General features: G+C 37.0%; 6 protein-coding genes across 6 annotated transcripts; 1 reads left to right on the top strand and 5 right to left on the bottom strand.

Annotated features, from left to right (window-relative positions):
- The first annotated feature begins 8132 nt into the window (after window positions 1–8132).
- LOC147517444 (isoprene synthase, chloroplastic-like) lies at window positions 8133–9748 on the top strand. The gene is made up of 4 exons (XM_086589634.1): window positions 8133–8639; window positions 8758–9124; window positions 9254–9472; window positions 9568–9748. Exons 1-4 carry the CDS (start codon window positions 8390–8392, stop codon window positions 9695–9697), a joined length of 966 nt encoding a protein of 321 aa, XP_086445760.1. The 5' UTR covers window positions 8133–8389; the 3' UTR covers window positions 9698–9748.
- Window positions 9749–10084: 336 nt separating this feature from the next.
- LOC147517443 (uncharacterized) lies at window positions 10085–13060 on the bottom strand. Its single transcript, XM_086593591.1, has 9 exons — window positions 12719–13060; window positions 12421–12621; window positions 12250–12342; window positions 12048–12155; window positions 11634–11960; window positions 11507–11548; window positions 11133–11388; window positions 10667–10767; window positions 10085–10466 (listed from the first exon to the last, which is right to left on the bottom strand). The coding sequence occupies exons 1-9, from the start codon at window positions 13058–13060 to the stop codon at window positions 10230–10232; spliced, it is 1707 nt and encodes a 568-aa protein (XP_086449717.1). The 3' UTR covers window positions 10085–10229.
- Window positions 13061–14174: 1114 nt separating this feature from the next.
- On the bottom strand, window positions 14175–16023 carry LOC147517442 (uncharacterized). The gene is made up of 3 exons (XM_086594682.1): window positions 15367–16023; window positions 14999–15282; window positions 14175–14922 (listed from the first exon to the last, which is right to left on the bottom strand). Exons 2-3 carry the CDS (start codon window positions 15193–15195, stop codon window positions 14202–14204), a joined length of 918 nt encoding a protein of 305 aa, XP_086450808.1. The 5' UTR covers window positions 15196–15282; window positions 15367–16023; the 3' UTR covers window positions 14175–14201.
- Window positions 15222–17480, bottom strand: LOC147517441 (uncharacterized). Its single transcript, XM_086593590.1, has 4 exons — window positions 16401–17480; window positions 16162–16299; window positions 15367–16031; window positions 15222–15282 (listed from the first exon to the last, which is right to left on the bottom strand). The coding sequence occupies exons 1-4, from the start codon at window positions 17478–17480 to the stop codon at window positions 15222–15224; spliced, it is 1944 nt and encodes a 647-aa protein (XP_086449716.1).
- A 305-nt stretch (window positions 17481–17785) lies between these two features.
- On the bottom strand, window positions 17786–19442 carry LOC147517440 (uncharacterized). Its single transcript, XM_086593589.1, has 3 exons — window positions 18833–19442; window positions 18086–18289; window positions 17786–18009 (listed from the first exon to the last, which is right to left on the bottom strand). The coding sequence occupies exons 1-3, from the start codon at window positions 18906–18908 to the stop codon at window positions 17786–17788; spliced, it is 504 nt and encodes a 167-aa protein (XP_086449715.1). The 5' UTR covers window positions 18909–19442.
- LOC147517439 (uncharacterized) lies at window positions 19149–23195 on the bottom strand. Its single transcript, XM_086593588.1, has 5 exons — window positions 22944–23195; window positions 20308–20938; window positions 19942–20223; window positions 19529–19865; window positions 19149–19301 (listed from the first exon to the last, which is right to left on the bottom strand). The coding sequence occupies exons 2-5, from the start codon at window positions 20466–20468 to the stop codon at window positions 19149–19151; spliced, it is 933 nt and encodes a 310-aa protein (XP_086449714.1). The 5' UTR covers window positions 20469–20938; window positions 22944–23195.
- Window positions 23196–24496: the final 1301 nt, after the last annotated feature.

Raw genomic sequence — 24496 nt, 5'->3', positions numbered from 1 at the left:
GAAAGAGAAGAATAGGGAGAGAGAGTAAGAGAGAGAGAGAGTAAGAGAGAGATAGAGTGATCTCATTGGTTGTAATATTTGATCATACACTCACCACTAGGAAGAAAAGCCAAGTGTTTAAGGTTCAGTTCAGAGGGAAGATCAGCGGAGAGGAAGTTGCCTGAGATATAAAGAGGGTAGTGGTGCCACAGTTTGTCAGAGGAAGTGATACGAAGAATAAAGTGACGCTTCCTAGGACGGACACAGAAGGAGTGATAGCCGACACCGACCTCCTTGGTGCTCTTTTTGATGAAGAAGTGAGCGGTCATGTCGCGAACCGTTATCTTGGGTACTTCGGAACGGTTGTAGTGGTTCGCGGCATACATGACCCTCCGTGGCCGCCGCCTGCCTTGGCAAGGGGATGTTAAAGTGATTGCACACCTCGACATCGGTATGGGTGAGGGGCAATCGCAGGTCGGCAACGATTTGTCCTACCGCGGCCACAAGGCACCCCGCCCGTAGGGAACTAGGTGGGGAAGTGAGTTAGGTCGCACATGCTCTAGGATGATGTCAGCGGTATTCCATAAGCCGCTTTAACAGCCTTCAAGGTTATGTTCACGGCGCTACGCGCAGGGCGGCGGAGGGTAAAAAGCTTGTCCGAGGTTGAAGGGGCCTCGGTCCGGTCGAGGAGAGGGGAAGCACGGGCTACGGACTGGGAAGAGGAAGAGGTGGCGGATCTTGTTTGTCGACATCGTGGTCGGAGTGGAAGACACACGCTTCAACAAAGCAAGGAGAAGGAAGGGAAAATAAAAACGACTCTAACGCCAAGAACCAAGGAGAAATGCGCAATATAGCAAGTAAAGGGAGCTAGAGAGAAGAGAAAACCAACCTGAGGTAGGAGAAAAGCAGCCGAAGTAAGAATTCCCACGGAGGAAACCGGAGAAACGACGACCACAAGAGCAACCAATGTTGAAAAATAAGAAGAAAGGTAGAAGGGGAGGTTGAAAGAAACTGAAAGGCAAGAGAAAGGCAAAGTGAGAGAAGAAAAATCGAGCGGGCTTTTTATAAGAGGAGGGGGTAAAAAGGTAATTTGAGGGGAGCTGAAATCGAGGGGACACCAAAAGGATCCAGCCAATGAAGGACGCGTGGATGCACAAGAATCGAAGGCCACCTGTAGTCACATGGGAACTTCGTGAATCCAAAGCAGCGGAAAGGAAGATGGAAGGCTACGGGGAAAAGATTAATGTAGGGGCTCTCGACTCCCCGATCGACATACCATCGCGACTCGAGAGGGGCATCCAGTAGTGGCGTATGTATCAACCTGAATAGGAGTAGTGAGCTGGGCGAAGCAGCGAAGCCGAGGTCCGGGCGATCCACCGAATCGCCGACAAAGATGGGGTCGCGGTACGGAAACCCTACACATGGAGCTAATAGGACCGCGAGATGGAGGGACAGGTGGAGGGCCATGATGGATGGAAAGAAAGGTATAAAGGGGAATAGTGGGTGAGAGAGAAGGGGGAGGCGGATTCATTAACCTAAAGGGTGAGAGGGACCTAAGAGAAGAGAGAGGAAAAAAAGTTGAGGGAGAGAATAGTGGGTAAGGGGTAGAGAATTGCCTCTTAAGTGAATAGGTTGTAACAGTAACAACAGTAAGTGGAGAACAACGATCATCAACAGTTATAGACACTTAGTTTCCACTTTTAGGTTATTCTTTATGTTTAATATTCTTTAGTTTCCGCTTAGTTTCCAAATGTTACGTGCAACCGTGGTTTGTCGATATGAAGTCCACATAGGTGATGTCACTGTTGTATGATTGAATCAAATTCCTTCATCATGTCTTACCTACTTTTGGTGATGATGTCATTTGATATGCAAGTTTGAAAGTAAATGTTTAATATGGAACACATTTCTTACAATTTCCTTTTGCGCAGAGAGAGGGAGTGCTAATTGAGTTATTTGCTAATTAGAACTCGCTCACCAAGTTAACCTTTGATGACTCTCTTTGTGGCTTTAAAAGACATTCAATGAGCAGAATGTCCATATGATATCTTTGCAATTTGTTGGGACTAGATTATGAAGCTAAGAAGAATTAAATCAAGTCTTATATATAAAGCTGATACTTGCTTCTTAATTTGGTTACAATCAAGTCTTATATATTAAATTAAGTCTTAGTGTTCTATTCTAATATATTGGTTGCAATCAAGGCCCAAAATATCGCCGATATATCCGATATATATCGTTTTTTTGGTACACCGACATGGATATATTCGTTATATTTCAACCGAATATTGAATTTTTTTCCCCGATATATATCGTAATTTCTGATATAACAATATATATCGACCGATATATACAATATATCCGATATAAATTGTTGATTTTGACCAAATATTGTTGACTTTGACCGATATAATCGATGATATTTCCGATATAATCAACGATATTTCCGATATATCGACATACCAAACAAAATTTTGCCTGGTCAACAAAAAAAATAGATATTTCCGATATATCTGATATATATCGGTTTTTGGGTACATCAAAATATTCACCAAATTCGATATTTTGGGCCTTGGTTGCAATTAGTTTTTTGGTATTAGTTTTGTCGTGCTTTGAATTGGTTCTCATAAAGGTTTGGCTTTCTTATTAACAGAGTACCAGAGAACGAGAAATAAGCAAAAGCGGACGTCGATAACGAACTCAACAAGAACAGAATCGTAGGGGATAATCACTATTAAAGAAGAACCTATCAATACATTGCCGATGATCAAGTACAAAGTACAAATTTTCTCACCTTATCAATACTTAGTTGACCTTCTTGGTTTTTTTCATTTCCTAAACAAATTCAAGGGTATACTGCCCATGCGAAGACTGAATCAGTAGATGATTAAGAAAGAAAAATGAGTAAGTAGTGACTACTTAAATTCAAGTCAATATTGAATTCGATCGATTCCACCTACCACCTACCATATGCTGATATGCTAATGTATAGGTGTAATAGGTACTAAAACTTTTGTGTAGCAGTTTTGGTAAGCTTTAGAGACTATGCTTAAAAGTTAAGAGCGTTGTGGTACATATTCTTCAGCATGCCTTTCCTTTTTTCCTATATTTCCACACGCTCTGTTGACAAAGTGTGGGGCAATGTATTCGATGCATATTGGGCATGTATAGTATTATGTTTTTCTTTTTTTGTTTGTCTAAACGAAGCTAACATAGCATTTTCTTATACTGACTTTTTTCAAAAGGTTTGCAGACAGTGAAAGAAAAGTTCATTCGTTGTCTGAAGCGATCAATCAATGGCGACTACTTCAGCTTCAGTTTTTAATCCAGCATTAACTTCAAATAAGCACCCGTAAGAACCATCGCATGTCGCAAGCTTGGATCTCATGCCCTCATTGGTCTTCCCTCTACTTATGAAACTCGATTCATTGAAACAGGTGAAGTCCAATCTAAATTGGAGGAGAAAATTTTGGTTGTGGGTCATCGAGGGAACATGCCCCTGTTGCACTTGGTGCTGCAGGGGTCAAGGCGGTTGTGGAGGAGTCTTATGCAAGGATATTTTTTAGGAATTCAGTTGCGACTGGTGAAGTCTACCCATTGGAATAAGAGGGGAGGTTGTGTGATGAGTGTTTTATTGGTGATGTTGTTACTGTTGAGCTTGCGGAGAACCTTCTAATTAATCATACTATTGGAAAGGAATATAAGTTGAAGCCCATCGGAGATGCAGGGTCTATTATTGATGCTGGTGGGATTTTTGCTTATGCTAGGAAGACTGGGATGATTTCTTCTGCAGCACCTTCTTAAGGTTTTACTAAAGCCCACTGTCTTTGGTTTCTAAGGATGTTTATTAATGAGCATGAAAAATATTGGGTTCTATTAGTTGCTCATTTTGGTGATGTTCTTTGTTGCTCTTTTTAAGCTTTTGTTTACAGACTCCAAGGGTCATGCTTTTTGTAATACAAAGTATCTTTCATTTCAAAATACAATTTGTTTAGGTTTTTGTATTTTTGGAGTAGATACATAATAAATGCATTGGTTTGTATTTGTTCTGCCTATGCATTTTTCGGATTACAATTTCTTTGTCTATGTATGTTCTGCATGTGCATGCATTGTTTCTTCACATTATTGCCACTTCTTCTGAGTACTTGGGCTACATATATATATTATTTCAAGTTTGGGGGATGCAGCTCGTAGTCTATTACTATTCTGTTGAATATATCAAAATATATTGCCTTAAGTTATCAACACTGTTTAATGATGGAGCAACAAATATACAGATTTTCATTCGATAAGGAGTTCATGTTGGAAATGGAAAACTCAGTTAGGTGAAGTAGTGAATATGTCAATCATTAGGTGAAGTGTCACCTCGTTTCTATTGTGATTCTCTTTGTAATCTTTAACCTGAGTGAAGTTGCTTACCTATGCTTTTTGGAATAGAAGTCAATGGGAGCTTAGGATCTCTCCCCATGATGAGTGCAATTCCCTTTCCCTACTGGCCTACCGCCTTACCATACAAAAATCAGATTATGTCCGAGTTGGTGGAGTTTTGGAAGTCTTTGTCAAAGAACACGGCTCAGCTGATCCTGCAACTGTCTGTCTGTTTTAGTCAATATTATTTATGAACAAAATCATGCATGATCTTCAGGCGCTTTTGCACTCTGTACTTCAAAGTCAAACCAATAAGTGGAGTCTCCGATATTTATATTCCAGGCCTCATAAATCTCCCTGTCAATATCAGAAGGCATGTTAAAGCTTATGATGCAATTCATTTTGTTCAAAAAATCCCAACCAGCAATAAATTTCATAATATTTGTATACTCTGTAATAAATTTGTTTGTCAACCGTGCAGAGCATTCAATTCACTCAATTCACTCCACATATTGTAATATATTCCATAATTTGTTTGTACTACATAGACATTTTCCAGAAAACTTGTACTTACACATTTAATTCACTCCACACATTATATCCGACTTAATAGCTCTATAGAACCAAGGCCCAAAATATCGATATCGATGAATATATCGGTATACCCAAAAACCGATATATATCGGATATATCTATTTTTTTGGTGACCAGTCCAAATTATTTAAAATGTCGGAAATATCGGAAATATCGGAAATATATTGAAAATATCGGATTTATATTAAAAAATGGTCAAAAAGTCAACCGATATATATTGTAAATATCGGATATATCGATTATATCGGCGATATAAAGTTTTATATAGGAAATTCTGATATATATCAGGAAAAAAAGGGTTCTATATTCGGTGGATATATGTCGAAAATATCGATATCGGTGTACCAAAATACCGATATATATCGGCGATATTTTGGTCCATATATAGAACAACTATCAATAGAGGCCAATGTATTTTTTTTCTAATTGTTTCTCAATGTGATCATTTTAAAAAAAAAAAAAATGGTATTTGTTACCTAGCTACAACATCTTTATCTGTCCAAACTACATGCTTATTTAAACAGACCAAAATATATTATATTTAAAGCTTTTAAATAGTAATCTTGCCACATAGCCATCTTCCGGAAAACATTTATTTACAAATTCAATTCAATCCACATATTATATCCGCCTTAATAGATCTATATATAGAACAAATATTTACAATGTACAATGTATTTTCCTAATTGTTTCTCAATGTGATCGTTTCTAAATAAATAAATAAATTGCTTTTGTTAGCTAGCTACAATTTTTTTCTCTGTCCAACCTACCTGCTTATATTTTAAAAAAAAAAAAAAAAAAAAAAAAAGTTGATGGATTCACTAGATCATTCTAAAGACAATGATAAAATAAAAAAAAATAAAAAAAAAAGTTATTCTTCTTGCATTTTTTTTTTGAGATATTTTATTCTCCAGTGTAGAATAACAATTATGTTGCACACCATGATATAATATTCTTATATCTTACAGATAGTATATTCATATGAATCCAACAATGTTCCTCAATCACATATAAATACTCGACAAGATAATTACACAACCAGCAACACAAAGGTTAACTTCATCAACATAATACCTATATTTTTGGTAAATTGGTTTGTGGCATATGCACTCATATTGACTAAATTATAGGCGGTTAAATACCTCTTTGAATATATTTATTTGCACCATGGAAGAGCAGCAAAAAACAAATCGGACAAAGAACACAACTAGCGTACTGAAGTGCTCTTTTCTTATTGAAGTTTTTTGTAAGACCTCGACCTGTATTAATCTAAAACATATTACATAATATATCCATTCAAACAAATGTAATATGTTACTATTCTAATTTACATGCGTTCATTCTTTTGATTTTTTTCACCCCAATTTTCTTTTCTAGAACGTGCAACGCACGTACCCGTTTACTAGTATATATATATATATATATATATATATATATATATATATATATATATATATATATTATTGAATTTGTTTTTTTTTTATCAAATAGTAAATATCTCTCTTATTAAGAGTGTGTTTGTTATGATGGAAACACTATGGAAAGGAAAAGGAAATAAGAGTGGTCCACCTTTTCCATAGTTTTTAAGGCGTTTGTTTACCAATGGAAAGAAAATGAGATTTTCCATATGGAAACAAAATCATGGAAATGGAAAAGGTTTTGTGTCCTTAGCTAACCCCTAAAAATTTTGTGGAAAGAAAAGGAAAGGAAATAGATAGCTAAGGACTTACTACTAACACACCCATCACCCAACAATACAATTATTCCCGATTATTCCTTTCTCCACTTTTTACTTTTCTTTCCCCAGTTTACCAAACACATACCATTTAAAATTATTTCATTTCCATTCCATTCCATTCTATTTCATAGTGGACCACCCATTTTATTTTCTTTCCTTTCCATGAGTTAAAATTTAACAAACACACCCTAAATATACAAAAGCAGGCCAAATGAAAGACTAGTTGTCTCTTTTGCCTATAAAGTTGGACCGGCACGAGGTTGTTGTACTTCAATTACAAGCATAATTTGGCAAGAGTAACTCTGAAAATGGCTCTCCTCCACCTCAACTTCTTGTCAACTAAGATTTCCTCCTCCACTCCCTTTCCAAAGCAAGTCCCATCACAAAAATCTCGTAATGTTGAATTCACAACTTCTCCACGCAAGTGTCTAGCTACTACCCAGAATGGCGTCGTTGCTCAAACTGAGAGGCGATCTGCAAATTATAAAGACAGCATATGGGAGCATTAGGAGAGTAAAAAAAAATCGTTGACCCATCATCCGGTTGGGTACCCGGTCTTCACCCGCCACCCAAACCCGTACCGACCTGAAAACAGACCCGGTCTGCCCCACCACCGTTTTTACGCAGTCGGGCTATGGGTGTAGATTCTATACTCAAATCCGTCCCGTCAAACCGCCTGACCCGCACCGTGTCAAAAGCCGTTGACCCAACCCCGTTGACCCGCACAATTTCAAGACTCTAAATCTAATATTTTTGTATTTTGTTTATATTTGGGAAATATAAACACAAACTTATGAGTTCAACATCAATTTATAATATTCAAGTTTGAACATTTGGTAAATATCAAAAGTTCAAATTCAACTTTCGAATTTTGGAGAAGATGAATCATTCATCCTTGTATTAATTTCAGATTCTTTTAGTTTATATTTTATTGTTTTGTACCATAGATCCTCACTCCCATCTTCATTTTATCATGCTATGAAAAATAATCAATTTACAAATGGTAAATCACGATAAATAAGTTTCAAATTTGCAGATATGGTTTTGGGTTCAAGTTCAAGTTTTTTTATATTTGTTTATTTTTTATTGATTGATTCCATTTTTTTTTCAGATGTTGTGAATTGGAAATATATTATTTCGCGAAATTAGAAAGTTTTTTGGGTGAAATTGGGTTAAAATGTTAATTTCCACTCGACCTGGATGACCTTAAAACCCACCCCGTGTCATGTCTTGGAAACGGATGGCGATCTTAAGACATGACACTTCAACCTGCCCCGCCCCACCCCGCCTGTCGGGGACCACTGGATATGTAATCCCTAGACCGGCCCCATCACTATTTGACCTGCGGTTGACTTTGAAAAATGATTACACGGTCATCATTACAACTCTAAAACTTCCTATATATAGCTAGAATTCTTTGCTTAAATCGGAATAGATCATTCTGGTGCATAATTACAATAACTTCCCTCTGTTGTACTAGGCCTGTGATCATGATCACGTTTAGTGTATAGTTCTTTTCGGTGACAAAGCAGGCACCATGCATGCATGGTTCTTTTCCTGTCCAATTGTTAAAAGATGAACTTCAACGCCATTTTACAGATAACAGATCGAATGCTTTTTATGAAATAAATTAAATGTCCTTACACGAAGAAAGAAAGAAATAACTAATTTTCAAGTCTTGTACAGGCCGAAGTGTATGTGTTGAGGAGAATGAGGGCCAACATTCTAAAAGATGAGGTGACACACATACTGGACCATGCGCGAGATGCTAGCAGCCCTTTCGCGTTGCTTGTGCTGATAGATGACATACAGAGGTTGGGGTTAGGATATATTTTCGAAAAGAAGATCCGAATAGCCTTGGGATTTCTGATCGAAAAGAATCTAAAAATGGAAGAGAGTCTTGAAACTACAACTCTGTACTTTAGGCTCCTTAGACAACACGGGTTCAAGGTCTCTCAAGGTACGACCAACTCCTTTGGCTCAGGTTTTAATCTTCATTGCTCATCATCATCTGTTATGTACCTCTGTTTTTAGTTTTAATTGCTTCTCTTTTTCTTTTTTGTAAATTGGTGAAACAGATGTCTTCAGCATATTTAGGGACCGTCAAAACAGTTTCAAGGAGAGTCTCGGCCAGGATGTCAAGGGTATGGTTAGATTGTTTGAGGCTTCTTATCTGGGCTTAGAAGGAGAAGACATACTTGACGAGGCCAACGCCTTTGCCCGTAGGCATTTATTGGATGTTAAGGGAAACGCGGACCTTGCGGAACTAGTAACTCATGCTTTGGACTTGCCATTGCATCATCGGATTACAAGGTTAGAGGCTAGATGGTATATTGATGCCTACTCAAGAAGAAAGGACGTGAATTCAACGTTGCTTGAACTTGCGAAGTTGGACTACAATATGATTCAAGCTACTTATCAGAAAGATCTCATGGAAACGTCAAGGTAAGAGTTAAGACCCTTCATTAGTTACAATTTAAGGAGCTATCACAAGAAGTCAAGAAGACACGGCGTGTACTATTGAGCAGTAACCTTCTACGTGTTATAATGTTTCCTCTGTCGTTACTATTGTAGGTGGTGGAAAAAGTTAGACATAGTAATGAACTTGCCCTTCTCAAGAGATAGGTTGGCAGAATCCTTCTTATGGTCTGTCGGAATGACTGACGAACCACAATACAGTTATTGTAGACAAGTAATTACGAAAGTCATTGCTCTGGTAACCATAATTGACGATGTCTATGACGTTTATGCCACATATGATGAAGCCAAACTCTTTACTGATGCAGTTGAAAGGTTCGGAACAATGTTCTTTTTTGTTCAATGTTCTCTTTCTGTTGGAAATTTACTTGAAATTTCTAAAACACGTACGTGTTCAACTCAATATGCAGATGGGATATTAATGCAGTGGAACAACTTCCAGATTATATGAAGTTGTGTTTCTTTGCTCTTTACAACACCGTTAATGAATTTGCTTATAATGCCCTTAGGAGCATGGGTTTAATATCCTTCCACACTTGAGGAAACAGGTTAGTCCATTCACTTCATCTGTTTACCATTATGGAAATCGTCTGTTTTCCCTGACAAACTTAACGTTTATATGCTTGCTATCACAACAACAAAATATAGCAACGATAGCTTCCAAAGAAAGTTATGAAAGATCTATAATAGCGTTGTGGTGCAAGCTATTGAAGCTCCTGCTATCTTTGCTGCCAAGTCAAACATAGCATCCCTGACAAGCTATGGCTGCTGAACCACTTATAGCCTAAAGTGCAAGCCATTAATAAGATGACTCCACTGCACGCTATCACTGACTTGTTATTTGGTTTTTTTTTTTTTGTCCTGCAGTGGCTTCTGAATTACCCTCTTTACTACAAATATTGGAATTCAAATATTTGCAAAGACAACTTAAACTCAAATTCTAATTGTATTAATCACTAAAACCATAATATATGGTTATACACTCATATGTATATATCCTACAATCATAACAACAACAATAACAACAACAAAAATCTGACTTTCAAATGCAACAAGCTCCACAGAGGTCAGCCTATAGTTCTAGCACATATCGTTGCCAAATAAGAGTAGATCCCCAAAAAGAACAAAGTGAGGCATTATTCCTATAATCCAAGCCATAGGCTTCTCTCATCAGCTTCACGACACGAGCTGACAATATACAACCACGCACAGCAGCAGCTTGAGATTCATTCAGTATGGACAATCTCCCACCCAAAGTTTCAGCATGCATGTCATCAATATGCGAACAGAGATTACAAGTACCCTCGATCTGCAAGATAGATAAGAACATCATAGGAACCATCTTTTACATAGCTTAATTTTATTACTCTATGGAAAAGTCAAAATGACTTAGCAAAACAAATGCAAAACAAATCTGAGATATAAATCAACAGTGACAGGAACACCATATACTATAAATACTAGTGCAATGCCCATACAAAAGTGAGATTAATTTAAAATGTTTCATACCGCTGAATCAGGGCATGAAACCTCCTTGAGTATCTTCACATTCCGTAACTTGTGTAAAGATTTCCATATTCTACTGTTTGTTGTTGTATTTATTAGAAAAACTGCAAAAAGTGAGTTCCTCATACTTAAGTAGGCTGATGTCCTTGATTTGGGTGCGAATCTAAAGTTCTTACTTAATATCCAATCTCAATAGTTTGAGTACTAACCTTATTCAGATATAACATTAGATATAGCAAAATGAATGCAAAATAAATCAATCATGTTATTAACAGAAAAAGACAAGCAGTGATAACCACAAAACCCAACTAAAAGCAAACAAAAACATTGTTGTTTAGAACTACAGCCTATAGCAGACAAAGTCTCAGATGACCAAAATAATTTCTGGTGAGAAGAGCCAGTTCAGTGATGATGATCGTCATCGTCATCGTCATTGTCATGTCCAAAAAAAAAAAGAAATGAAGCATACCCATTTTAATAATATGATCACTGGGCCATGCTATCGATCTTGTCACAGCCTGCTCCATCGTTCGTAATCCATTGGATGGTTTCCAAACTTTTGCACTAGGTTCAAGCGCATTAGTTACCCAAACCTTGCAAGCACCTGGCCCAAGTTTGACACCGCTGCAGATTGCATTCGGATCATTTGTTAGCCATGTTCCTTCAGCAACTATATCCTCTTTATCCATCCTGAACAACTTGCACTCAATACCTTCAAAAGATGGCTATCATAAAACAAGAGCAAGAAAAAATGCAATTATACACAAAAAGTTCGTATAAGTAGACAATCAAACCAGTTTCAAATATAAATCAAACTTAACTACATCAGTGAAGGTTGTATACCTGGGGTGGAGATTTATTAGCATGGACAAATGATGAAATGCCCTGTTTTAATTGTAAATCAGTAATAATGTGACAAATATCTAAAACCGAGAAACATAACTGGAACCAAACTACTTTACACACTTGCCTGACTTTGCATAAGCTGAGTCATTACTTGTTGCATGTTTTTCATTTGTTCTTGCATTTCCCTCTTTTCAATTATATGGTGTTGCATGTCCTGTCTCAAAGTTTCCATGCTAGCAACCTTCTCGTTTAAAACAGAAACTACTTCTTGCAGTTGGGCCACTGTTTCGTTGTTTTGAGCAATAAGTCCTAACATCGATGGACATACACCAAACCCATATCCTCTCACTCGGCCACGACGTTCAGGTCCAAACAGCTGAGAAATAGCATCGTCTTGGAGAGATAAGGAAGATGACTCTACTTGGGTTTCTCTAAATTCTTGTATCTTTTCCTGAACATCCATATTTGGCTTACCATCAATAACTAAATAAATGAAACAATAGAAAAATTCAAGTATATTTACACGGTATTATTTTACCACTTTCGCAGCAACTGCATCATTGGCGGGTTCACCATTCTTCTTAGTATGTGCTTTCTCCCACACATCAGCTCTCGATACAGAGGATGGGTTGGAACTCTCTTCTTTCTACATATAATTTTAAACAAGTTAGACAGTGAACTAGACATGTTAAGCTAATTATTCTCTTAGAAATGACATAATCATAATTGAATGATCTTACCATTTCAGCCTCCAATCTAGCATATCCCTTTCGACTACATGTGTGTGGAAGATTTTGTTTTGCTCTCATCTTCTTGAACTTCATACTTATCGCCTAGGGAAAAAAACAGTACTCCCTCTTAAGTTTAAAATATTATGAACAAAACTATTAAGAACAATAAACTATACATACTTGAAATTCTTTGGAGAGCCTTTTTCTCACAAAAGTTTTCCACCATTCGAGCTTAATATTCTTAGGCCTTTTTTCCATTCTTTCCTCTTCATTTGCACATGATGCTATTATCCTTGAGAATCTGGACTTTGACGATCTCCACAAGTAGCCCAACTCTCTCATGGTAATATGTCTTGCACTTTCAGGAACGACAAACTTTTGCTACAAAACAAAATAAAAAAAAGTACAGTAAATTTTAAGGACTGATAATAACCATGTAACATTAAACAAAATTTAGCAATATTGCATTAAATAATACCTTTGTTACTGTCCACAATGAATCTTTCGTTTCATTTGAAACTTTCTTCCAATTGTCAATATTTATATCAACCATCAGCCGTACTTGAGCTCCCAAGAAAGACACAAGCTTCTTAGACTCTTCATGTATAGGTTGACCCCTTTCGTTGTATGTGACTTTCAACCGTTTGCTTTTTTCAGTTGGTATGACATTGCATACAGCAGGCCCCCTTTTGGTTGAATTCTTTGTTAATCCTTTTGTAGATGGGTTCAACCCGCTTTCGAAAGAGTCACCTTGGTGAGTCTCATCATTTAATCGATGATTAGATATTCTTTCGGTTGGTCTAATATTCTCAGTGCGCATCAAACACAAGATGAAAAACTTAACATGAAATCAATAGTGAGGACAAATCGATATAAGGATGCATGTATACCTGAATAAAGACATCATTGCGAGGATTCAACCGTTTGCTTTTTTCAAATTTGGTATGACATTGCATCTGGCAGGCCCCTTTTGGTTGAATTCTTTGTTAATCCTTTTGTAGATGGGTTCAGCCCGCTTTTGAAAGAGTCACCTTGGTGAGTCTCATCATTTAATCGATGATTAGATATTCTTTCGGTTGGTCTAATATTCAGTGCGCATCAAACCGCGATGAAAAGCCCGACATGTTAAAACTTGTATTCTTGCTATTGTGATTTAAACTTGTCCATGCGAGTTATTAATTGAATGTGATGCATAGTATCATGATACAACTCTAGGATCATACGTAATGTGTCGTCTTTCGTTTCTTCATTATTCTTTTCAGCTTAAAACTTTCTCATGTGCCATCCTCTTTGCATTTACTGAAGCATACATAACCCATCTCTAGTTTCCAAATTTTAGTGTTGGCCATTAATCGATTTATGATAGCAATTGAGAGTTGAGTACTCAATACGTGCTGCACCTGAAGGTTTGCATCTAGTTTTTTGTAATTAAAATGGAGAACCTGGTCTTACAAGTGGGTAACAGACCAACCTGCTTGGAAGAGGTCTGAAGGCAGAGACCACATACTTCCTAATAAGTTATAATTAGATATAAGGATGCATGTATACCTGAAGTAAAGACATCATTGCGAGGATTTGAAATGTGTACACCACCGTCTGAATGACAGTGGTTCAGGGTCTCTATCATCAATATTCTTACCTTTCTTCATTTTCTTCTTGTTCTCTTCCTCCTCATTGCCATGAGCCCCATTCGCGATCTGGTAATGAGATTTACCCATGATGTCTAATATGTGACCGAGGCAGAGAAGTCATTATATAAAGTTCAATCAACAACCTTTAATATATATAATACATACACAAAGTGACACAAAGTTCATCAAACAAAATATAAATTCATCAAACATACTTGTCAATAATACAAAATAGCATATAAGAAATTCCAACAAAAAAAGTCGAGACATAATATTCTATTACATTTCTCGAACAAAACTAAATCGACCACCAATTACATGCATATACTATTATACCCATACGCCTTCACAATCCTTTCTCACATAAGTCTCATCATCATCATTATTGACATTCCAGTTACGGCTAGAAACATCTTGTGCTTGTGGGAAAATGTCAACAATGTTCTCATGCATCACCAACTCAATGAAACCTTTCGGCGGAACCTTCAATAGGACATACCAGGCAGATAAATCACTTTCCCTAGAGTAAAAGACTTTGTTAGCTTGTGATGCTAGTATGAAAGGCTCTTTCTGTTGGCTTTGTCCTTGGTGAAGGTTAACCAAGGTGAACCCATCGTCAACTTTAACACCACTGGTAACATTTGCCCAATAACAATTAAACACAGGAATTCGAAAAGTATGATAATCAAGCAAAATAATGTCTTTTATATAACCATAATACGAAACCGTCTCAAAAACTTGGTTTGTATCCTTTGAACTAGATCGGCACAATGTTTTCGAATTGATGCAAACGCCGCTATCTTGAGTAGATTTCTCTCCCTCTTTGGTATGGAAGCGTTGTCCCTTGATGATATAACATGAGCATGACATTGCTTGATTGCGAGGACCATAAGCAAGCCACTTCAATAAGTTGGATATCTTGGTTTTCTTCTCTTCATCTGTGACCTTTTGCCTCAACCAACTAGAAAAACTTGCTACATGTCTTGCCCACAACAAGCTTTCATTCTTTGAGAGACGTGGCTCTAAATGCTTAAGTTCATCTATGTGCAATCTGGTCAATTCAAAAACAATCATGCACGTGTTTGATGTTAAAAATTAAATAATAGACAAGATTTAGTTATACATACTTTACATATGGTTCCACTACAGCCATGTTAAATAGCACATAACGATGTGCACTCTCAAGCATCTCGTCTGTTAATGAAACTGGTCTCTCCTTAGAAGTAGGGCGTCCTTCAGGTATCGTTTCATTATACTCTTCATGTCGAGATTCTCTTACATCCATTTCAGCTACTTTCTTCATATGCTCACTACAAAACCTCATAGCTTCATTTGCAACATAGTTTTCTGCTATGCAACCTTCGGGACGTCTTGGGGATTCCTAACGTAACCTTTAAGCATCTTCATGTATCTAAAGAAATATGTAAGATGTAACTTATAATGTTAATTTTTTATTATTTTGACAAAATTGATCTGAGTAAAGCCAAGTAATTACCTCTCAAATGCAAACATCCAACGAAGATGAACTGGCCCACCCACTCGTGCTTCCCGTGCTAAGTGAATAGTCAAGTGCACCATTATATCAAAGAAGGAAGGAGGAAAGAACCTTTCTAACATGCACAAAGTTTCAGCAACTTCATCCTCAAGGGCTTCCATCTCTTCTCTATGTATGACTCTTTGACATAACTTGTTGAAAAAAGCACAAAATCGAAATATTGCGTCTCTTGGACCTCTTGGAAGAAGCCCTCTCAAAGATACAGGCAACAATTGTTGCATTAGAACATGGCAATCATGAGACTTGAGACCAATTATCTTGCCTTCCACCATCTTAACGCATCTTTTTCCAATGTTTGAGCTATAACCATCCGGCAACTTTAAGTCCGTCAATCTCTTTAACATGATATTTTTGTCCTTCTTTGATAAAGTATGAGGTGCAGCAGGAAGAAAGGTTCTTTTACCATTATCTTTTGGATGCAATGCACACCTAATTCCCATTACTTGTAAATCTTGGCGAGAATGAAGTCCATCTTTAGATTTTTCTTTCACATTCAATAATGTCCCGACAATGCTTTCACACGCGTTTTTTTCCATATGCATCACATCCAAGTTGTGTAACAAAACTAGATGCTGAAAAACAGAATGAAGAACTATTTTATCACACTGCAAAATGAAAATTTATTACAAACTTAGGAAAAAAAACATATGGACTATATACAAATCGAAGATAGTTATTACCTCCCAATCACGGCAAGTCGAAGAAAATTGATCTCTTCTTCCACATGCATCACACTTCTTCTTTCTTTTCATTCCTATCCCTGACTTTCCCAAAAATCATTTTGAATGTTCTCAACCTCTGCAAAAACTTTAGTGCCGGTAATATACTTGGCTTTTCTCCAAGTTCTTTCTTCCCGTTAAACCGACTTTTTTTCTGCGATAAGGATGGTTCTTGGGAAGAAATTTCCTACTGCCCATGTATGCAAACTTTTTACTAAAAGGCAACCAAAGATGAATGGGTTTCATTGGTAATACCACACAGGACATGCTTTTTCCCCTTAACTCGTACATCCAAATTAAATTTCCAAGAGCTGGAAAATCACTTATAGTCCACATCAAAACTGCCTTCAAACTAAAAAAGCTTTTGGTGAATGCATCATAAACTTGAACCCCTTTATTCCACAACTCAAGCAAGTCATCTATAAGTGGTTGTAAGTACACGTCTATTTCATCCCCCGGCTGCTTATCCCCTGGTATTAATAATGCCAACATCATGTATTCCTTTTTCATGCATAACCACGGTGGTAAGTTGTATATCACTAGCATTACTGGCCAAATACTATACTTAGAACTTAGACCACGGTAAGGATTCATTCCATCAGCAGCCAAAGCAAGTCTAAGATTTCGGGGATCATTTGAGAAAGAGAGCCAGTTTTTATTGATTTTGTCCCACGCAAAGGAATCCACCGGATGGTGCATGTAGCCATCTTTACTTTTATTATTAAAATGCCACCTCAAAAGTTCAGCCTTCTCAACCGACCCAAACATCCTCTTAAACCTTGGAATTATAGGAAAATACCTCAACACCTTTTTCGGAACTTTCTTATAAACCTTATCAGTCCTGTCATCTACTTTCCATCGAGAAGAATCACATTTTGGACATGTATTTGCAAGCTCTAGATCACCCCTAAAAAGAACACAATCATTCACACAAGCATGGATTTTCCTCTCCTCTAAATCAAACTCCTTTAGTAACCTTTTCACCGAATATAGAGAATCTGGTAGTGTATTGTTATTTGGAAGCATTTCACACAATATGTCCAATAGCCTATTAAAACTCTTGTTAGACCAGCCACTGATAGCTTTAAGTTTGTATAAAACCACTGCTGCTGATAATCTCGTGTACGTTGTACAACCAAGATATAAAGGTGATTCAACATTTTCCATGTAATTCTTAAACTCATCATTGGTTTGATCATCATCAATTACTGATTTCCTCTCATTCTCCATATAAGCAGCTCTACACAAGTTATATGTTTCTGACATTTCAAAATTTGGTATGACTTTATTTGGTTTCTCCCCATGACAGATGAAAGTATCATATGTCATATCCATCCCTTTAATTATTAGGTGATCCCATACGGTTTCACAACTCGGCCTTAGGTTCTTACTTTGTTTGCAAGGGGCATAAGATATTATCTAGGTCTTCTCCAGTTTTCAAAGCATTCCCTCTAGCGAACAATATAAACTCTCGAACCCCAGCTTTATACTCATTGGTGTTTCTACAAGTAACAAACAGGAATCAACAACCTAACTACTTAAGAAGTGAGAAGGTACTGACGCAAAGTGTTGTTTTACCTGTCATATGACATCCACTCCTTGTCCATCTTCTCACGTCACTCTCTCTCTCTATTCAATTTTCAACCGTTTGCTTTTTTCAGTTGACCCCTTTCGTTGTATGTGACTTTCAACCGTTTGCTTTTTTCAGTTGGTATGACATTGCATACAGCAGGCCCCCTTTTGGTTGAATTCTTTGTTAATCCTTTTGTAGATGGGTTCAACCCGCTTTCGAAAGAGTCACCTTGGTGAGTCTCATCATTTAATCGATGATTAGATATTCTTTCAGTTGGTCTAATATTCTGGTCTGCATCAAACACAGTATGAAAAACTTAACATGAAATCAATAGTGAGGACAAATCGATATAAGGATGCATGTATACCTGAAATAAAGACATCATTGCGAGGATTCAACCGTTTGCTTTTTTCAGCTGGTATGACATTGCATACAGCAGGCCCCCTTTTGGTTGAATTCTTTGTTAATCCTTTTGTAGATGGGTTCAGCCCGCTTTTGAAAGAGTCACCTTGGTGAGTCTCATCATTTAATCGATGATTAGATATTCTTTCAGTTGGTCTAATATTCTGGTCTGCATCAAACACAGTATGAAAAACTGACATGTTAAAACTTGTATTCTTGCTATTGTGATTTAAACTTGTCCATGCGAGTTATTAATTGAATGTGATGCATAGTATCATGATACAACTCTAGGATCATACGTAATGTGTCGTCTTTCGTTTCTTCATTATTCTTTTCAGCTTAAAACTTTCTCATGTGCCATCCTCTTTGCATTTACTGAAGCATACATAACCCATCTCCAGTTTCCAAATTTTAGTGTTGGCCATTAATCGATTTATGATAGCAATTGAGAGTTGAGTACTCAATACGTCTTTTGAAAGGTTTGCATCTAGTTTTTTGTAATTAAAATGGAGAACCTGGTCTTACAAGTGGGTAACAGACCAACCTGCTTGGAAGAGGTCTGAAGGCAGAGACCACATACTTCCTAATAAGTTATAATTAGATATAAGGATGCATGTATACCTGAAGTAAAGACATCATTGCGAGGATTTGAAATGTGTACACCACCGTCTGAATGACAGTGGTTCAGGGTCTCTATCATCAATATTCTTACCTTTCTTCATTTTCTTCTTGTTCTCTTCCTCCTCATTGCCATGAGCCCCATTGCGATACAGCCGAGATTTACCCATGATGTCTAATATGTGACCAGGGCAGAGAAGTCATTATATAAAGTTCAATCAACAACCTTTAATATATATAATACATACACAAAGTGACACAAAGTTCATCAAACAAAATATAAATTCATCAAACATACTTGTCAATAATACAAAATAGCATATAAGAAATTCCAACAAAAAGTCGAGACATAATATTCTATTACATTTCTGAACAAAACTAAATCGACCACCAATTACATGCATATACTATTATACCCATACGCCTTCACAATCCTTTCTCACATAAGTCTCATCATCATCATTATTGACATTCCAGTTACGGCTAGAAACATCTTGTGCTTGTGGGAAAATGTCAACAATGTTCTCATGCATCACCAACTCAATGAAACCTTTCGGCGGAACCTTCAATAGGACATACCAGGCAGATAAATCACTTTCCCTAGAGTAAAAGACTTTGTTAGCTTGTGATGCTAGTATGAAAGGCTCTTTCTGTTGGCTTTGTCCTTGGTGAAGGTTAACCAAGGTGAACCCATCGTCAACTTTAACACCACGGTAACATTTGCCCAATAACAATTAAACAGGGAATTGAAAAGTATGATAATCAAGCAAAATAATGTCTTTTATATAACCATAATCTGAAACCGTCTCAAAACTTGGTTTGTATCCTTTGAACTAGATCGGCACAATGTTTTCGAATTGATGCAAACGCCGCTATCTTGAGTAGATTTCTCTCCCTCTTTGGTATGGAAGCGTTGTCCCTTGATGATATAACATGAGCATGACATTGCTTGATTGCGAGGACCATAAGCAAGCCACTTCAATAAGTTGGATATCTTGGTTTTCTTCTCTTCATCTGTGACCTTTTGCCTCAACCAACTAGAAAAACTTGCTACATGTCTTGCCCACAACAAGCTTTCATTCTTTGAGAGACGTGGCTCTAAATGCTTAAGTTCATCTATGTGCAATCTGGTCAATTCAAAAACAATCATGCACGTGTTTGATGTTAAAAATTAAATAATAGACAAGATTTAGTTATACATACTTTACATATGGTTCCACTACAGCCATGTTAAATAGCACATAACGATGTGCACTCTCAAGCATCTCGTCTGTTAATGAAACTGGTCTCTTCTTAGAAGTAGGGCGTCCTTCAAGTATCGTTTCATTATACTCTTCATGTCGAGATTCTCTTACATCCATTTCAGCTACTTTCTTCATATGCTCACTACAAAACCTCATAGCTTCATTTGCAACATAGTTTTCTGCTATGCAACCTTCAGGACGTGCGGGATTCCTAACGTAACCTTTAAGCATCTTCATGTATCTAAAGAAATATGTAAGATGTAACTTATAATGTTAATTTTTTATTATTTTGACAAAATTGATCTGAGTAAAGCCAAGTAATTACCTCTCAAATGCAAACATCCAACGAAGATGAACTGGCCCACCCACTCGTGCTTCCCGTGCTAAGTGAATAGTCAAGTGCACCATTATATCAAAGAAGGAAGGAGGAAAGAACCTTTCTAACATGCACAAAGTTTCAGCAACTTCATCCTCAAGGGCTTCCATCTCTTCTCTATGTATGACTCTTTGACATAACTTGTTGAAAAAAAGCACAAAATCGAAATATTGCGTCTTGGACCTCTTGGAAGAAGCCCTCTCAAAGATACAGGCAACAATTGTTGCATTAGAACATGGCAATCATGAGACTTGAGACCAATTATCTTGCCTTCCACCATCTTAACGCATCTTTTTCCAATGTTTGAGCTATAACCATCCGGCAACTTTAAGTCCGTCAATCTCTTTAACATGATATTTTTGTCCTTCTTTGATAAAGTATGAGGTGCAGCAGGAAGAAAGGTTCTTTTACCATTATCTTTTGGATGCAATGCACACCTAATTCCCATTACTTGTAAATCTTGGCGAGAATGAAGTCCATCTTTAGATTTTTCTTTCACATTCAATAATGTCCCGACAATGCTTTCACACGCGTTTTTTTCCATATGCATCACATCCAAGTTGTGTAACAAAACTAGATGCTGAAAAACAGAATGAAGAACTATTTTATCACACTGCAAAATGAAAATTTATTACAAACTTAGGAAAAAAAAACATATGGACTATATACAAATCGAAGATAGTTATTACCTCCCAATACGGCAAGTCGAAGAAAATTGATCTCTTCTTCCACATGCGCCCACACTTCTTCTTTCTTTTCATTCCTATCCTGACTTTCCCAAAATCATTTTGAATGTTCTCAACCTCTGCAAAAACTTTAGTGCCACCCAATACTTGGCTTTTCTCTCAAGTTCTTTCTTCCCGTTAAACCGACTTTTTTTCTGCCGATAAGGATGGTTACTGGGAAGAAATTTCCTACTGCCCATGTATGCAAACTTTTTACTAAAAGGCAACCAGCATGAATGGGTTTCATTGGCACACACAGGACATGCTTTTTCCCCTTAATCAGACATCCAAATAAATTTCCAAGAGCTGGAAAATCACTTATAGTCCACATCAAAACTGCCTTCAAACTAAAAAAGCTTTTGGTGAATGCATCATAAACTTGAACCCCTTTATTCCACAACTCAAGCAAGTCATCTATAAGTGGTTGTAAGTACACGTCTATTTCATCCCCCGGCTGCTTATCCCCTGGTATTAATAATGCCAACATCATGTATTCCTTTTTCATGCATAACCACGGTGGTAAGTTGTATATCACTAGCATTACCGGCCAAATACTATACTTAGAACTTAGACCACGGTAAGGATTCATTCCATCGGCCCCACCAAAGCAAGTCTAAGATTTCGGGGATCATTTGAGAAAGAGAGCCAGTTTTTATTGATTTTGTCCCACGCAAAGGAATCCACCGGATGGTGCATGTAGCCATCTTTACTTTTATTATTAAAATGCCACCTCAAAAGTTCAGCCTTCTCAACCGACCCAAAAATCCTCTTAAACCTTGGAATTATAGGAAAATACCTCAACACCTTTTTCGGAACTTTCTTATAAACCTTATCAGTCCTGTCATCTACTTTCCATCGAGAAGAATCACATTTTGGACATGTATTTGCAAGCTCTAGATCACCCCTAAAAAGAACACAATCATTCACACAAGCATGGATTTTCCTCTCCTCTAAATCAAACTCCTTTAGTAACCTTTTCACGAATATAGAGAATCGGTAGTGTATTGTTATTTGGAAGCATTTCACACAATATGTCCAATAGCCTATTAAAACTCTTGTTAGACCAGCCAATCGATAGCTTTAAGTTTGTATAAAACCATCGCTGCTGCTGATAATCTAGGTAATGCGTTGTACAACCAAGATATAAAGGTGATTCAACATTTTCCATGTAATTCTTAAACTCATCATTGGTTTGATCATCATCAATTACTGATTTCCTCTCATTCTCCATATAAGCAGCTCTACACAAGTTATATGTTTCTGACATTTCAAAATTTGGTATGACTTTATTTGGTTTCTCCCCATGACAGATGAAAGTATCATATGTCATATCCATCCCTTTAATTATTAGGTGATCCCATACAGTTTCACAACTCTGACGCCTTAGGTTCTTACACTGTTTGCAAGGGCATAAGATATTATCTAGGTCTTCTCCAGTTTTCAAAGCATTCCCTCTAGCGAACAATATAAACTCTCGAACCCCAGCTTTATACTCATTGGTGTTTCTACAAGTAACAAACAGGAATCAACAACCTAACTACTTAAGAAGTGAGAAGGTCTTGACGCTTAAAGTGTTGTTTTACTGTCATATGACATCCACTCCTTGTCCATCTTCTCCGTCACTCTCTCTCTCTATTCAATTTTCAAAGTCAAACAAACAAAAGTTTGAAGTTCAAACAACTAACAATTCTACCAATATCAATGAATCCATGCAATACTAAGCATATAGTTAAACTGTTTCAAACATGCTTTCACTACCCTTGTTTGAACTAGCAATATTAGTATCAAAATAACAAAATGAAATCAATAACCAAATGAAATCAATAATGAAATGAAATAAATATGAAATATGTATATTACCTACACAGCAGAAAATCAATCAACACAAACAGCTCGAAATCTCCTCGAATTTAATGAAGAAACAGATCGATCTGCCTTGAAATTCAATTTGATCTACATAAAAATGTAAGAAATTAGTAATGATCAAATCTGAAATCCCTAATTATCAATTTATCACTATTGAAATCCCAAATGATCAAATCTGAAATCCCTAATTATCAATTTATCACCATTGAAATCCCAAATAATCAAATCTGAAATCCCTAATTTTCACTCGCCTCATTTTAAACTTGGCTTGAGAAATGAGTTTTCTCTTCCAGTTTTTTTGAGACAAAATAGAAATGGGTTTTCTCGATTTTATGTGAGGAGTAAAGAGTGAAAAATAGGAAAAAGAAAATAGCGACACTTGATTTTATGGTTTTCTCGATTTTCTGGTCTCAAGAGTTTGGAAACCCGGGGAGTGATTTGTGCTTGTGATTTCATTTTTGGTTTCACTTATGCGGCGCTATTTTTTTTTTGGGAAGAGTTGAAATAGCGGGCGGGGTTACGTCGCTTCTTGTTTTAATTCGAAGCAGATTAGGTTCGCTACTATTGCTGGTTGAAATAGCGTGCCCATGAGGTAGGCTATCCTGTGGTCGCTATTGCTGCTACTTTTTGTTGTAGTGAATGTTAGGCCCACTACAAACTTCAACCAGTTTACTTAACTGCAAGGACAAGGAAACTTAGGTGTCTAGAATAGAGGTTTAGTGCCCATGACCCAGAACTATCAACATCAAGACATGACCATGCAACAAGCCTTAATTCCCGTCACTCCTCCTATGGCCACTCAACCCATCAAACCATCTATAGACAAAATAGTAGTGACCTTGCTGGAAAAATAAAATCAGATTATGCAACAAACATTTCAAATGATGTAGTCTTTGTGCCAAAAGGTTATTGACATGTCTCCTAACCAAAATAATAACCAAACAGGCGTGCTTCCAGGTCAAGCAGTGCCTAATCCTACATCAACAAACACTGCCTTCGAAGTGAACAGTATTCACTGTAATTGTGATATAAGCCAAGGGGACCTACAGGCAGTCACTACCCTTCGTTCAGGTAGAGTAGTTGATAATAAAGTGATTATGCCTGTAGATCACCCGCAAACGGAAGCTGAAAATGAAACCATACAGAATACTATCATAGAAACTAAAGACCCTACAACTGTAAAAGTTCCAGTCCAACCACAACCAAAAGGTACAACCTTATCGAATGCCACCATAGAAATTGAAGATCCTACACCTGTAGAGGTTCCAATATGGACACCTAGATGGAAAACGGCTAAAGATAAAGACCCTTATGCTAAATATAGAGATAAACCAGTGTATTCTCAGAGACTAGTTGTGTCTAAAAAGGACGAGAATTTTGAAGAGATTAAGAAAGTGTTTAAAAATCTGACTATAAACCTACCCTTTCTAGATGCTATAAAAAGTCTACCTAGACACGCTAAGTTTCTAAGAGAGTTGTGCACCAAGAAGAGGAAAACCAACATACCTAACAAAGTTTTCTTAACTGAACAATATCCCTCTTTATCT

Source organism: Coptis chinensis, chromosome 2 (genome assembly GCF_015680905.1).
Source record: "Coptis chinensis isolate HL-2020 chromosome 2, ASM1568090v1, whole genome shotgun sequence".
NCBI classification, from domain to species: Eukaryota; Viridiplantae; Streptophyta; class Magnoliopsida; order Ranunculales; family Ranunculaceae; genus Coptis; species Coptis chinensis.
The sequence above is the reverse complement of the archived record's forward strand: the minus strand, read 5'-3'. Positions and strand labels throughout refer to the sequence as shown.

Bases quoted from the DNA above. Each gene is read 5' to 3' on its own strand.
- LOC147517444 (XM_086589634.1), top strand. From the start codon at position 8,390: ATGAGGGCCAACATTCTAAAAGATGAGGTGACACACATACTGGACCAT. The intron at 9,125-9,253 runs GTAAGAGTTAAG...TTACTATTGTAG, and splicing joins GATCTCATGGAAACGTCAAG to GTGGTGGAAAAAGTTAGACA. The intron at 9,473-9,567 runs GTTCGGAACAAT...CTCAATATGCAG, and splicing joins TTTACTGATGCAGTTGAAAG to ATGGGATATTAATGCAGTGG.
- LOC147517443 (XM_086593591.1), bottom strand. From the start codon at position 13,060: ATGCGCACTGAGAATATTAGACCAACCGAAAGAATATCTAATCATCGA. The intron at 11,961-12,047 runs GTAAAATAATAC...ATGGATGTTCAG, and splicing joins ATGCAGTTGCTGCGAAAGTG to GAAAAGATACAAGAATTTAG. The intron at 10,467-10,666 runs GTATGAAACATT...TCTATCTTGCAG, and splicing joins TTTCATGCCCTGATTCAGCG to ATCGAGGGTACTTGTAATCT.
- LOC147517442 (XM_086594682.1), bottom strand. From the start codon at position 15,195: ATGAGGTTTTGTAGTGAGCATATGAAGAAAGTAGCTGAAATGGATGTA. The intron at 14,923-14,998 runs GTATGTATAACT...TGAATTGACCAG, and splicing joins GTAGTGGAACCATATGTAAA to ATTGCACATAGATGAACTTA.
- LOC147517441 (XM_086593590.1), bottom strand. From the start codon at position 17,480: ATGGATATGACATATGATACTTTCATCTGTCATGGGGAGAAACCAAAT. The intron at 16,032-16,161 runs GTGTGATGCATG...TTCATTTTGCAG, and splicing joins GGAATGAAAAGAAAGAAGAA to TGTGATAAAATAGTTCTTCA. The intron at 15,283-15,366 runs GTAATTACTTGG...ATATTTCTTTAG, and splicing joins TGGATGTTTGCATTTGAGAG to ATACATGAAGATGCTTAAAG.
- LOC147517440 (XM_086593589.1), bottom strand. From the start codon at position 18,908: ATGGGTAAATCTCGGCTGTATCGCAATGGGGCTCATGGCAATGAGGAG. The intron at 18,290-18,832 runs GTAAGAATATTG...TGTTTGATGCAG, and splicing joins CAAGAAGAAAATGAAGAAAG to ACCAGAATATTAGACCAACT. The intron at 18,010-18,085 runs GTATACATGCAT...TGTTTGATGCAG, and splicing joins CAATGATGTCTTTATTTCAG to ACCAGAATATTAGACCAACT.
- LOC147517439 (XM_086593588.1), bottom strand. From the start codon at position 20,468: ATGGAAGCCCTTGAGGATGAAGTTGCTGAAACTTTGTGCATGTTAGAA. The intron at 19,866-19,941 runs GTATGTATAACT...TGAATTGACCAG, and splicing joins GTAGTGGAACCATATGTAAA to ATTGCACATAGATGAACTTA. The intron at 19,302-19,528 runs GTTATATAAAAG...GTCCTATTGAAG, and splicing joins TGAGACGGTTTCAGATTATG to GTTCCGCCGAAAGGTTTCAT.